This window comes from Salmo trutta, chromosome 22 (genome assembly GCF_901001165.1).
Source record: "Salmo trutta chromosome 22, fSalTru1.1, whole genome shotgun sequence".
Lineage (NCBI taxonomy): Eukaryota > Metazoa > Chordata > Actinopteri > Salmoniformes > Salmonidae > Salmo > Salmo trutta.
This window is the reverse complement of record NC_042978.1, coordinates 35,485,419-35,497,675: the sequence shown is the minus strand read 5'-3', so window position 1 is coordinate 35,497,675 and position 12,257 is coordinate 35,485,419. Positions and strand designations below refer to the sequence as shown.

The window sequence follows — 12,257 nt, the reverse complement described above, 5'->3', positions numbered from 1 at the left end:
ATCCATTGCTTCTGGTTGGGATATGTACGTAAAAAGACTGAATATTTACATGGGATGAAAACAAACACGTTTTACTGCTGCGCCATCTTGTCCCCATGTGCAGTTGCAAACCGTAGTCTGGCTTGTTAATGGTGGTTTTGGAGCAGTGGGTTCTTCCTTGCTGAGTGGCCTTTCAGACTATGTCGATATAGGACTCGTTTTACTGTGGATGTAGATACTTTTGTACCTGTTTCCTCCAACATCTTCACAAGGTCCTTTGCTGTTGTTCTGGGATTGATTTGCACTTTTCGCACCAAAGTACGTTCATCTCTAGGAGAAAGAACGCATCTCCTTCCTGAGCGGTATGACAGCTCCGTGGTCCCATGATGTTTATACTTGCGTACCATTGTTTGTACAGATGTGAATGTGGTACCTTCAGGTATTTGGAAATTGCTCCCAAGGATGAACCAGACTTGTGGAGGTCTACAATTATTTTTCTGAGGTCTTGGCTGATTTCTTTTGATTTTCCCATGATGTCAAGCAAAGAGGCACTGAGTTTGAAGGTAGGCCTTGAAATACATCCACAGGTACACCTCTAATTGACTTAAATGATGTCAATTAGCCTATCAGAAGCTTCTAAAGCCATGACATAATTTTATGGAATTTTCCAAGCTGTTTAAAGGCACAGTCAACTTAGTGTATGTAAACTTCTGACCCACTGGAATTGTGATACAGTGAATTATAAGTGAAATAATCTGTCTGTAAACAATTGTTGGAAATTACTTGTGTCATGCACAAAGTAGATGTCCTAACCGACTTGCCAAAACTATAGATTGTTAACAAGAAATGTGTGGAGTGGTTGAAAAACGAGTTTAATGACTCCAACCTAAGTGTATATAAACTTCCGACTTCAACTGTATATACTAGGCGGTGCCAGAGGAAGACTCCAGTCACCCAAGTCATAGACTGTTCTCTCTGCTACCACATGGCAAGTGGTACCCAAGCGCCAAGTCTAGGACCAAAAGGCTCCTTAACAGCTTCTGTCCCCAAGCCATAAGACTGCTGAACAATTAATAAAATGGCCACACGGACTATTTACGTTGACCCCCCCTCCCCCCCTTTGTTTTTACACTGCTGCTACTCACTGTTAATTATCTATGCATAGTCACTATACAAATTACCTAGACTATTCTGTACACCCGCACATTGACTCGGTACCGGTACCCCCTGTTGTCATGTCCTGACCAGTATAAGGGGTTATTTGTTATTGTAGTTTGGTCAGGACGTGGCAGGGGTGTGTTTGTTTAGAGTGTTTCGGAGTTTGTTGGGCTATGTTCTGTTTTAAGAGGGATGTTTGTTTAGAGTGTTTCGGGGTTTGTTGGGTTATGTTCTTGTTAGTCTATTTCTATGTTAGTTCTTGTATGTCTATTTCTATGTGGTGTTTGTTGGGTTGACCTTCAGTTGGAAGCAGCTGCTCCTAGTTGCTTCTAATTGAAGGTCCTAATTAAGAGGGGTGTTATCTATGGGATTTGTGGGTAGTTGTTCCTTGTTTAGTGTTTGTTGCACCTGACAGGACTGTTTCGTTTTTTTTTGGTATACGTATTTAGTTGTTTCTCCTTCTTCAAATAAAAAGAAGATGAGTATACATATTCCTGCTGCATTTTGGTCCAATCCTTACGACAACCGTGACAGAACTACCCACCACAAACGGACCAAACAGCGGAGGAAGGAGCAGCACCAGGAAAGGAGCTATTTGGAATCGTGGACATGGGAGGAAATTCTGGATGGGGCTGGACCATGGCACCAGGCTGGGGAATACGTTCGCCCTAAGGAGGAGCTGGAGGCAGCCAAGGCGGAGCGGCGCCATTATGAGGCGTTATACGCACCGATTGGACAGTATGAGAGGCAGCACCAAAACATTTTTTTTGGGGGGGGGGGCACACGGGGAGTGTGGCTAGGTCAGGCAAGAGCCCAAAGCCAACTCCCCATGCTTATTATGGGGAGTGGTTGGCAGTGAGAGCGCCGGTGTATGCGGAAGTGCACACGATCTCGCCCATGCGCATGCACAGTCCAGTGCGAGTGATCCCAGCCCCTCGCAAGTGCCGTGCTAGAGTGGGCATCCAGCCTGGAAGGAGGATGCCTGCGCAGCACATCTGGCCACCAGTGCGCCTCCTAGGCCTAGGCTACCCTACGCCTGCTCTACACACGGCAGCCATCAGGCCTCTGCACAGCCCAGTTCGCCCTGTGCCAGCACTCTGCTTGTATAGGGCTACTATTGCCATCCAGCCAGGACGGGTTGTGCAGGAGGTGCGCTCCAGACCTCCAGTGCCTACTCATGGCCCGGTGTATCCAGTTCCTGCTCCTCGCACTAGCCTTGGGGTGCGTGTCTCCAGTCTGGTACCTCCAGTACCAGCCCCATGCACCAGGCCTCCAGTACGTCAGCCCAGTCCAGTACGTCCTGCTCCTGCTCCTCGCACTAGCCCTGTGGTGCGTGTAAATAGTCTGGCATCTCCAAAGCCAGCCCCACGCATCAGGCCTTCAGTGCGCAGACCCCGTCCAGAGCTTCGGGCGACAGTTCCCCGTCCAGAGCTTCGGGCGACAGTTCCCCGTCCAGAGCTTCGGGCGACAGTTCCCCGTCCAGAGCTTCCGGCGACAGTTCCCCGTCCAGAGCTTCCGGCGACAGTTCCCCGTCCAGAGCTTCCGGCGACAGTTCCCCGTCCAGAGCTTCCGGCGACAGTTCCCCGTCCAGTGTTTCCGGCTACGTCCTACAGTCCGGAACCGAGAGAGACGGCCTACAGTCCGGAGCTCCCAGAGTCGCCCGCCAGTCCGAGGTCTCCAGCGACGCGCATCAGCCCGAGGTCTTCAGCGATGCGTCTTAGTCCAGAGACTTCGGGAAGGGTAATCTATAATAACCAGTTAGCGGGGGTGGACAGGTTAGGTTGGGGAGTAAGGCCGGAGCCTGAGCCACCTCCGTAGTAGGAGGTTGGGGAGGGGGGTGTAGCACAAGAACCGTCGGTGACGGTTGCCACCCTCCCTTCCCCCCCCTTTAGTTTGGGATTATTTTTGTTTTGGGTTTATTTTTGTGTTGTTGTTTAAGGTGCTTCCGGGGTCTGTACCTTTGGGGGGGGGGGGGGTACTGTCACGTACTGACCAGTATAAGGGGTTATTTGTTATTGTAGTTTGGTCAGGACGTGGCAGGGGTGTGTTTGTTTAGAGTGTTTCGGGGTTTGTTGGGTTATGTTCTTGTTAGTCTATTTCTATGTTAGTTCTAGTGTGTGTATTTCTATGTGGTGTTTGTTGGGTTGACCTTCAATTGGAAGCAGCTGCTTCTAATTGAAGGTCCTATTTAAGAGGGGTGTTTTTCTATGGGATTTGTGGGTAGTTGTTCCTTGTTTAGTGTTTGTTGCACCTGACATGACTGTTTTTTTTTTTGGTATACGTATTTAGTTGTTTCTCCTTCTTCAAATAAAAAGAAGATGAGTATACATATTCCTGCTGCATTTTGGTCCAATCCTTACGACAACCGTGACACCTGTATATAGCCTCGTTATTGTTATGTAATTTTCTTGTGTTACTTTTTGATTTGATTTTTTTTACGTTAGTTTATTTAGTAAATATTTTTTAAACTCTATATCTTGAACTGCATTGTTGGTTAAGGGCTTGTAGGTAAACATTTCACGATAAGGTATACACTTGTTGTATTCAGCGCATGTGACAAATATTTGATTTGATTTCATCTACATCAACTACCCAGTATCCCTTCACATTGTGGATTGTGGTACTGGCACTGACCGTGTACTGTATAGTGTATATAGTTTACCTTCCTTTTTTTCACCTCTCTTATTTCTTATTTAATTTAGTTTTTTTATACACTGCTCAAAAAAATAAAGGGAACACTTAAACAACACAATGTAACTCCAAGTCAATCACACTTCTGTGAAATCAAACTGTCCACTTAGGAAGGAACACTGATTGACAATAAATTTCACATGCTGTTGTGCAAATGGAATAGACAACAGGTGGAAATTATAGGCAATTAGCAAGACACCCCCAATAAAGGAGTGGTTCTGCAGGTGGGGACCACAGACCACTTCTCAGTTCCTATGCTTCCTGGCTGATGTTTTGGTCACTTTTGAATGCTGGCGGTGCTTTCACTCTAGTGGTAGCATGAAACGGAGTCTACAACCCACACAAGTGGCTCAGGTAGTGCAGCTCATCCAGGATGGCACATCAATGCGAGCTGTGGCAAGAAGGTTTGCTGTGTCTGTCAGCGTAGTGTCCAGAGCATGGAGGCGCTACCAGGAGACAGGCCAGTACATCAGGAGATGTGGAGGAGGCCGTAGGAGGGCAACAACCCAGCAGCAGGACCGCTACCTCCGCCTTTGTGCAAGGAGGAGCAGGAGAAGCACTGCCAGAGCCCTGCAAAATGACCTCCAACAGGCCACAAATGTGCATGTGTCTGCTCAAACGGTCAGAAACAGACTCCATGAGGGTGGTATGAGGGCCCGACGTCCACAGGTGGGGGTTGTGCTTACAGCCCAACACCGTGCAGGACGTTTGGCATTTGCCAGAGAACACCAAGATTAGCAAATTCGCCACTGGCGCCCTGTGCTCTTCACAGATGAAAGCAGGTTCACACTGAGCACGTGACAGACGTGACAGAGTCTGGAGACGCCGTGGAGAACGTTCTGCTGCCTGCAACATCCTCCAGCATGACCGGTTTGGCGGTGGGTCAGTCATGGTGTGGGGTGGCATTTCTTTGGGGGGCCGCACAGCCCTCCATGTGCTCGCCAGAGGTAGCCTGACTGCCATTAGGTACCGAGATGAGATCCTCAGACCACTTGTGAGACCATATGCTGGTGCGGTTGGCCCTGGGTTCCTCCTAATGCAAGACAATGCTAGACCTCATGTGGCTGGAGTGTGTCAGCAGTTCCTGCAAGAGGAAGGCATTGATGCTATGGACTGGCCCGCCCGTTCCCCAGACCTGAATCCAATTGAGCACATCTGGGACATCATGTCTCGCTCCATCCACCAACGCCACGTTGCACCACAGACTGTCCAGGAGTTGGCGGATGCTTTAGTCCAGGTCTAGGAGGAGATCCCTCAGGAGACCATCCGCCACCTCATCAGGAGCATGCCCAGGCGTTGTAGGGAGGTCATACAGGCACGTGGAGGCCACACACACTACTGAGCCTCATTTTGACTTGTTTTAAGGACATTACATCAAAGTTGGATCAGCCTGTAGTGTGGTTTTCCACTTTAATTTGGAGTGTGACTCCAAATCCAGACCTCCATGGGTTGATAAATTGGATTTCCATTGATTATTTTTGTGTGATTTTGTTGTCAGCACATTCAACTATGTAAAGAAAAAAGTATTTAATAAGATTATTTCTTTCATTCAGATCTAGGATGTGTTGTTTAAGTGTTCCCTTTATTTTTTTGAGCAGTATATATATATAATATTTTGATATTGAATAGTGCACTGTTGGGAAGGGCTTGCAAGCTAAGCATTTCACTTTACTGGTGCATGTAACATACAACTTTTGAGGGTAGAGACGCTTCAGCTGAGAGAGCAGTGGGAGAGGAGTGGGCATAGGGAGGGGCGTGAGTGGGAGGGGGGGTCAGCTGTGGGGAGAGCAGAGGAGGGGAGAGAAGAAGGGAGGGAGAGCGGAGAGGGAGGAGAGGAGGGGGTTCAGTGAGGTAATCAACACAAGAGGAGTCTTTCTCCCGCTCAGTTGGAACAAAAGGTCCCTGACTCACAGCAGTGTGTGTGTGTGTGTGTGTGTGTGTGTGTGTGTGTGTGTGTGTGTGTGATTCCCAGAACACTCTGTAAAAAGACACCACCTCCACAAGGGGTTATGTTTTTTGGGGGAAACAGCGGGATTTGCTTACTGCTATATTTTGCGAGGGATTATATACCAAGCTCTGGCAGAGGTATCTTCATTGTGAGCAGTACATTACATTAGTTTCATACAGCCTGCTACAGTATCTGCCTAATGAAGAGGAGGTTTGGGCTCTGGGTCTGATTCAGTTTGGTTTGAACAAAGCGGGCTGTGCTGACTGGGCACAGACTTTCATCACATATGCACACAGAGAGAGAGATAGAGGGAGAGAGAAAAGGCTTAAGGGTGAGTCAACCTGGGGTCAGTATAATTTCCTTGCTGTGTGTTTGGGCTCCAGGGGAGAGAAGCTCACTACAGGAGGTTGGAGGGGTTGTTCTCCATCTCCAGACATCAGCTGACTCCTCTCTCTCAATTCAAAGGGCTTTATTGGCACGGGAAATATATTACATTGCCAAATGCAAGTGAAATAGATAATAAACAAAAGTGAAATAAACAATCAGAAATGAACAGCAAACATTATACTCACAAAAGTTTCAAAAGAATAGAGAGATTTCAAATGTCATATTATGGCTATGTACAGTGTTGTACAAAAGGGAAAATAAATAAACATAAATATGGGATGTATTTACAATGGTGTTTGTTCTTCACTGGTTGCCCTTTTCTTGTAACAGCAGGTCACAAATTTTGCTGCTGTGATGGCACATTCTGGTATTTCACCCAGTAGATATGGGAGTTTATTAAAATTGGATTTGTTTTCGAATTCTTTGTGGGTCTGTGTAATCTGAGGGAAATATGTGTCTCTAATATGGTCATACATTTAGCAGGAGGTTAGGAAGTGCAGCTCAGTTACCACCTCATTTTGTGGGCAGTGTGCACATAGCCTGTCTTCTCTTGAGAGCCAGATCTGCCTACGGTGGCCTTTCTCAATAGCAAGGCTATGCTCACTGAGTCTGTACATAGTCAAAGCTTTCCTTAAGTTTGGGTCAGTCACAGTGATCAGGTCTTCTGCCACTGTGTACTCTCTGTTTAGGGCCAAATAGCATTCTAGTTTGCTCAGTGTTTTTGTTAATTCTTTATAAGTAATTCTATTTTTGTTTTCTCATGATTTGGTTGGGTCTAATTGTGTTGCTGTCCTGGGGCTCTGTGGGGTCTGTTTGTGTTTGTGAACAGAGCCCCAGGACCAGATTTAGAGGGACAGTAGGGTGATGAGAGGGACAGCAGAGTGATTTAGAGGTACAGTAGAGTGATGAGAGGGGCAGTAGAGTGATGAGAAGGACAGTAGAGTGATTTAGAGGGACAGTAGAGTGATTTAGAGGGACAGTAGAGTGATTTAGAGGGACAGTAGAGTGACAAGAGGGACAGTACAGTGATTTAGAGGGACAATAGAGTGATTTAGAGGGAAAGTAGAGTACAGTGATTTAGAGTGACAGTAGAGTGATTTAGAGGGACAGTAGAGTGATTTAGAGGGACAGTAGAGGGATTTAGGACAGTAGAGGGATTTAGAGGGACAGTAGAGTGATGAGAGGGACAGTAGAGTGATTTAGAGGGACAGTAGTGTGATTTAGAGGGACAGTAGTGTGATTTAGAGGGACAGTAGAGTGATGAGAGGGACAGTAGAGTGATTTAGGACAGTAGAGGGATTTAGAGGGACAGTAGAGGGATTTAGAGGGACAGTAGAGTGATTTAGAGTGATGAGAGGGACAGTAGAGTGATGAGAGGGACAGTTGAGTGATGAAAGGGACCGTAGAGGGATTTAGAGGGACAGTAGAGTGATTGAGAGGGACAGTAGAGTGATGAGAGGGACAGTAGAGTGATTTAGAGGGACAGTAGAGTGATGAGAGGGACAGTAGAGTGATGAGAGGGACAGTAGAGTGATTTAGAGGGACAGTAGAGTGATGAGAGGGACAGTAGTGTGATTTAGAGGGACAGTAGAGTGATGAGAGGGACAGTAGAGTGATTTAGGACAGTAGAGGGATTTAGAGGGACAGTAGAGTGATGAGAGGGACAGTAGAGTGATTTAGAGGGACAGTAGAGTGATGAGAGGGACAGTAGAGGGATTTAGAGGGACAGTAGAGTGATTTAGAGTGATGAGAGGGACAGTAGAGTGATGAGAGGGACAGTTGAGTGATGAAAGGGACCGTAGAGGGATTTAGAGGGACAGTAGAGTGATGAGAGGGACAGTAGAGTGATTTAGAGGGACAGTAGAGTGATGAGAGGGACAGTAGAGTGATTTAGAGGGACAGTGGAGTGATTTAGAGGGACAGTAGAGTGATTTAGAGTGACAGGAGAGGGATTTAGAGTGATGAGAGGGACAGTAGAGTGATGAGAGGGACAGTTGAGTGATGAAAGGGACCGTAGAGGGATTTAGAGGGACAGTAGAGTGATGAGAGGGACAGTAGAGTGATTTAGGACAGTAGAGGGATTTAGAGGGACAGTAGAGTGATGAGAGGGACAGTAGAGTGATTTAGAGGGACAGTAGAGTGATGAGAGGGACAGTAGAGGGATTTAGAGGGACAGTAGAGTGATTTAGAGTGATGAGAGGGACAGTTGAGTGATGAAAGGGACCGTAGAGGGATTTAGAGGGACAGTAGAGTGATTGAGAGGGACAGTAGAGTGATGAGAGGGACAGTAGAGTGATTTAGAGGGACAGTAGAGTGATGAGAGGGACAGTAGAGTGATGAAAGGGACCGTAGAGGGATTTAGAGGGACAGTAGAGTGATTGAGAGGGACAGTAGAGTGATGAGAGGGACAGTAGAGTGATTTAGAGGGACAGTAGAGTGATGAGAGGGACAGTAGTGTGATTTAGAGGGACAGTAGAGTGATGAGAGGGACAGTAGAGTGATTTAGGACAGTAGAGGGATTTAGAGGGACAGTAGAGTGATGAGAGGGACAGTAGAGTGATTTAGAGGGACAGTAGAGTGATGAGAGGGACAGTAGAGGGATTTAGAGGGACAGTAGAGTGATTTAGAGTGATGAGAGGGACAGTAGAGTGATGAGAGGGACAGTTGAGTGATGAAAGGGACCGTAGAGGGATTTAGAGGGACAGTAGAGTGATGAGAGGGACAGTAGAGTGATTTAGAGGGACAGTAGAGTGATGAGAGGGACAGTAGAGTGATTTAGAGGGACAGTGGAGTGATTTAGAGGGACAGTAGAGTGATTTAGAGTGACAGGAGAGGGATTTAGAGTGACAGTAGAGTGATGAGAGGGACAGTAGAGGGATTTAGAGTGACAGTAGAGGGATTTAGAGGGACAGTAGAGTGATGAGAGGGACAGTAGAGTGATGAGAGGGACAGTAGAGTGATTTAGAGGGACAGTAGAGTGATGAGAGGGACAGTAGTGTGATTTAGAGGGACAGTAGAGTGATGAGAGGGACAGTAGAGGGATTTAGAGGGACAGTAGAGTGATGAGAGGGACAGTAGAGTGATTTAGAGGGACAGTAGAGTGATGAGAGGGACAGTAGAGGGATTTAGAGGGACAGTAGAGTGATTTAGAGTGATGAGAGGGACAGTAGAGTGATGAGAGGGACAGTTGAGTGATGAAAGGGACCGTAGAGGGATTTAGAGGGACAGTAGAGTGATGAGAGGGACAGTAGAGTGATTTAGAGGGACAGTAGAGTGATGAGAGGGACAGTAGAGTGATTTAGAGGGACAGTGGAGTGATTTAGAGGGACAGTAGAGTGATTTAGAGTGACAGGAGAGGGATTTAGAGTGACAGTAGAGTGATGAGAGGGACAGTAGAGGGATTTAGAGTGACAGTAGAGGGATTTAGAGGGACAGTAGAGTGATGAGAGGGACAGTAGAGTGATTTAGAGTGACAGTAGAGTGATTTAGAGGGACAGTAGAGGAATTTAGAGGGACAGTAGAGGGATTTAGAGGGACAGTAGAGGGATTTAGAGGGACAGTAGAGTGATGAGAGGGACAGTAGAGTGATTTAGAGGGACAGTAGAGTGATTGAGAGGGACAGTAGAGTGATTGAGAGGGACAGTAGAGTGATTGAGAGGGACAGTAGAGGGATTTAGAGGGACAGTAGAGTGATTTAGAGTGATGAGAGGGACAGTAGAGTGATGAGAGGGACAGTAGAGTGATTTAGAGTGACAGTAGAGGGATTTAGAGGGACAGTAGAGTGATGAGAGGGACAGTAGAGTTATTTAGAGTGACAGTAGAGGGATTTAGAGGGACAGTAGAGGGATTTAGAGGGACAGTAGAGTGATTTAGAGGGACAGTAGAGTGATTGAGAGGGACAGTCGAGTGATTGAGAGGGACAGTAGAGTGATTTAGAGTGATTTAGAGGGACAGTAGAGTGATTGAGAGGGACAGTAGAGTGATTTAGAGTGACAGTAGAGGGATTTAGAGGGACAGTAGAGTGATTTAGAGTGACAGTAGAGTGATGAGAGGGACAGTAGAGTGATTTAGAGTGACAGTAGAGGGATTTAGAGGGACAGTAGAGTGATGAGAGGGACAGTAGAGTGATTGAGAGGGACAGTAGAGTGATTGAGAGGGACAGTAGAGTGATTGAGAGGGACAGTAGAATGATGAGAGGGACAGTAGAGTGATGAGAGGGACAGTAGAGTGATTTAGAGTGACAGTAGAGGGATTTAGAGGGACAGTAGAGTTATGAGAGGGACAGTAGAGTGATTTAGAGTGACATTAGAGGGATTTCGAGGGACAGTAGAGGGATTTAGAGGGACAGTAGAGTGATGAGAGGGACAGTAGAGTGATTTAGAGTGACAGTAGAAGGATTTAGAGGGACAGTAGTGTGCTGAGTACCAGGCAGTTAGAACATTTGGTAGGTACTAATGACCAGCAGCAGCATCAGAGCTTGGAGAAACCTAATTTCACTGACTAAACGGTCACGTGGAATTTGACTGCCTTCATGACTCGTGACCGCCGGTGTGGCGGTTATACAGTCACCGCAACAGCCCTACTGTCAACCATGAAGGGCATTGGGTTCTATAGGAAGGTTTATTCTTCTTCTTCCAGTGATCTAGATGATGAATGGAGGGACGGAGTTTTCCTCCCCTCTTCTCCTCTCAGGAGTTTGGCTCATTTGTATTCTGCCCCTCTCCTTTCTCCCCCTCTCTGCTTTCTCTGTCATCTTCGCTATGGGAAGTGGCAGCACAAGAACCCTGGTTAGTGACCATACAGTATACAGCCACCCTCTCCTACACCCCCCTACTGGTCACCTTCAAATAGACCTTGCCATCTGGAGCGGACCATCTGGACTGTACCACAGGGTAGCCGGTAGGGGGGTGAGACGAGAGCCCATTCAGGGAAGAAAGGGACGGTTACTGTGAAACGCTCACTGACTGAACTGACTGAACCCTTGACAATGGCTATAGTGTTGAGGTCTGACAGATTGGTTGTGTGGTGGTTCACTGGTTGTTAACTGGTGGTTAACTGGGAGTTTCTCCAGGGAATGATCAGCCATGAAGAGGTGTTAAATTATTAATTGAATGAGATGTAGATTTCACTGTTTAGTCTTTAAACACACATATACCAAAGACAGAGATACCAGCCAGTACCGCAGTGATATACAATTCTACCCTTTTCACAACATTCGTTTCACATTTTCCTTTTCAGCAAATGTCCAGCGACTATGGTGAATGCATAACCAGGCTCAGTACAGTTTGATTTGGTTCAGCTCAGAAGTGTAAAAAGCCCTTATTAGAAGGAATACACAAAAACCTCTGAGAATGCACTAATTGAACCAATTTATCTGTCTGGAACTTCTGTCCCTCTCCCTCTACATGGATTGAACTGGCGGTTCTCCATGACCATGGTGTCTGTATATGTCTAACCTCTCTCGCCTACCTCCCTCCCCCTTCTCGCTCCCCTATCCTCTCCGGCTTTCTCCCCCCCACTCTTCCTCTTTACAGGGATTGAGTTGTGCCTGCCAGGCTGGCGGTTCTCCATGACCATGGTGGCCAGTTTCCTCATGGTGGGCGGGCAGCTGGTGATGCCCGGGGTGGCGGCTCTGTGTCGGGGTTGGCCCGCCCGGGATGATTGGCAGGTCCTGCAGATTATCATCATCTGCCCCTTTGTCCTCATGCTGCCCTACATCTGGTAAGGAGATACGCCCAAATGTCTTCCATGTCACCACTATTCTGTTGAGACATTCATCCTAGAGTTAGAGGTTGAAAATTTGAATGACCATGTAGTCCCACCCACTGAGGGGATAGCCACACCCACTTAGAGAGTGGCCCCTCCCACTGATGAAGTACCTCAGCCCACTGAGGGAGTCCGCCATGCTGTGGGGTTAGAGGTTAAAGACCTGGTCATCAGGACCAGGCTTCGGCTTGTACAGTACATTCCACACTGCATGCTCTGTTCAGATCTTCAGACAATACTCTCTTTCTCTCACTTCCCTTCCGTCATTCTCTCTCTCTTTGTCGTGTTTACTTCTCTCTCCCTTCCTTCCTTTCTTTCTCTCTCTCTC

General features: G+C 47.1%; 1 protein-coding gene across 1 annotated transcript in view; it reads left to right on the top strand.

Moving 5' to 3' along the window:
* The window catches only part of LOC115158644 (solute carrier family 22 member 23), a 43,882-nt gene that overhangs the window by 20,943 nt on the left and 10,682 nt on the right, over nucleotides 1–12,257 (top strand). The window contains exon 4 of the mRNA XM_029707829.1: nucleotides 11,698–11,884. Within this exon, the coding sequence (XP_029563689.1) occupies nucleotides 11,698–11,884 (187 nt within the window). The remainder of the gene's footprint in view (nucleotides 1–11,697; nucleotides 11,885–12,257) is intronic.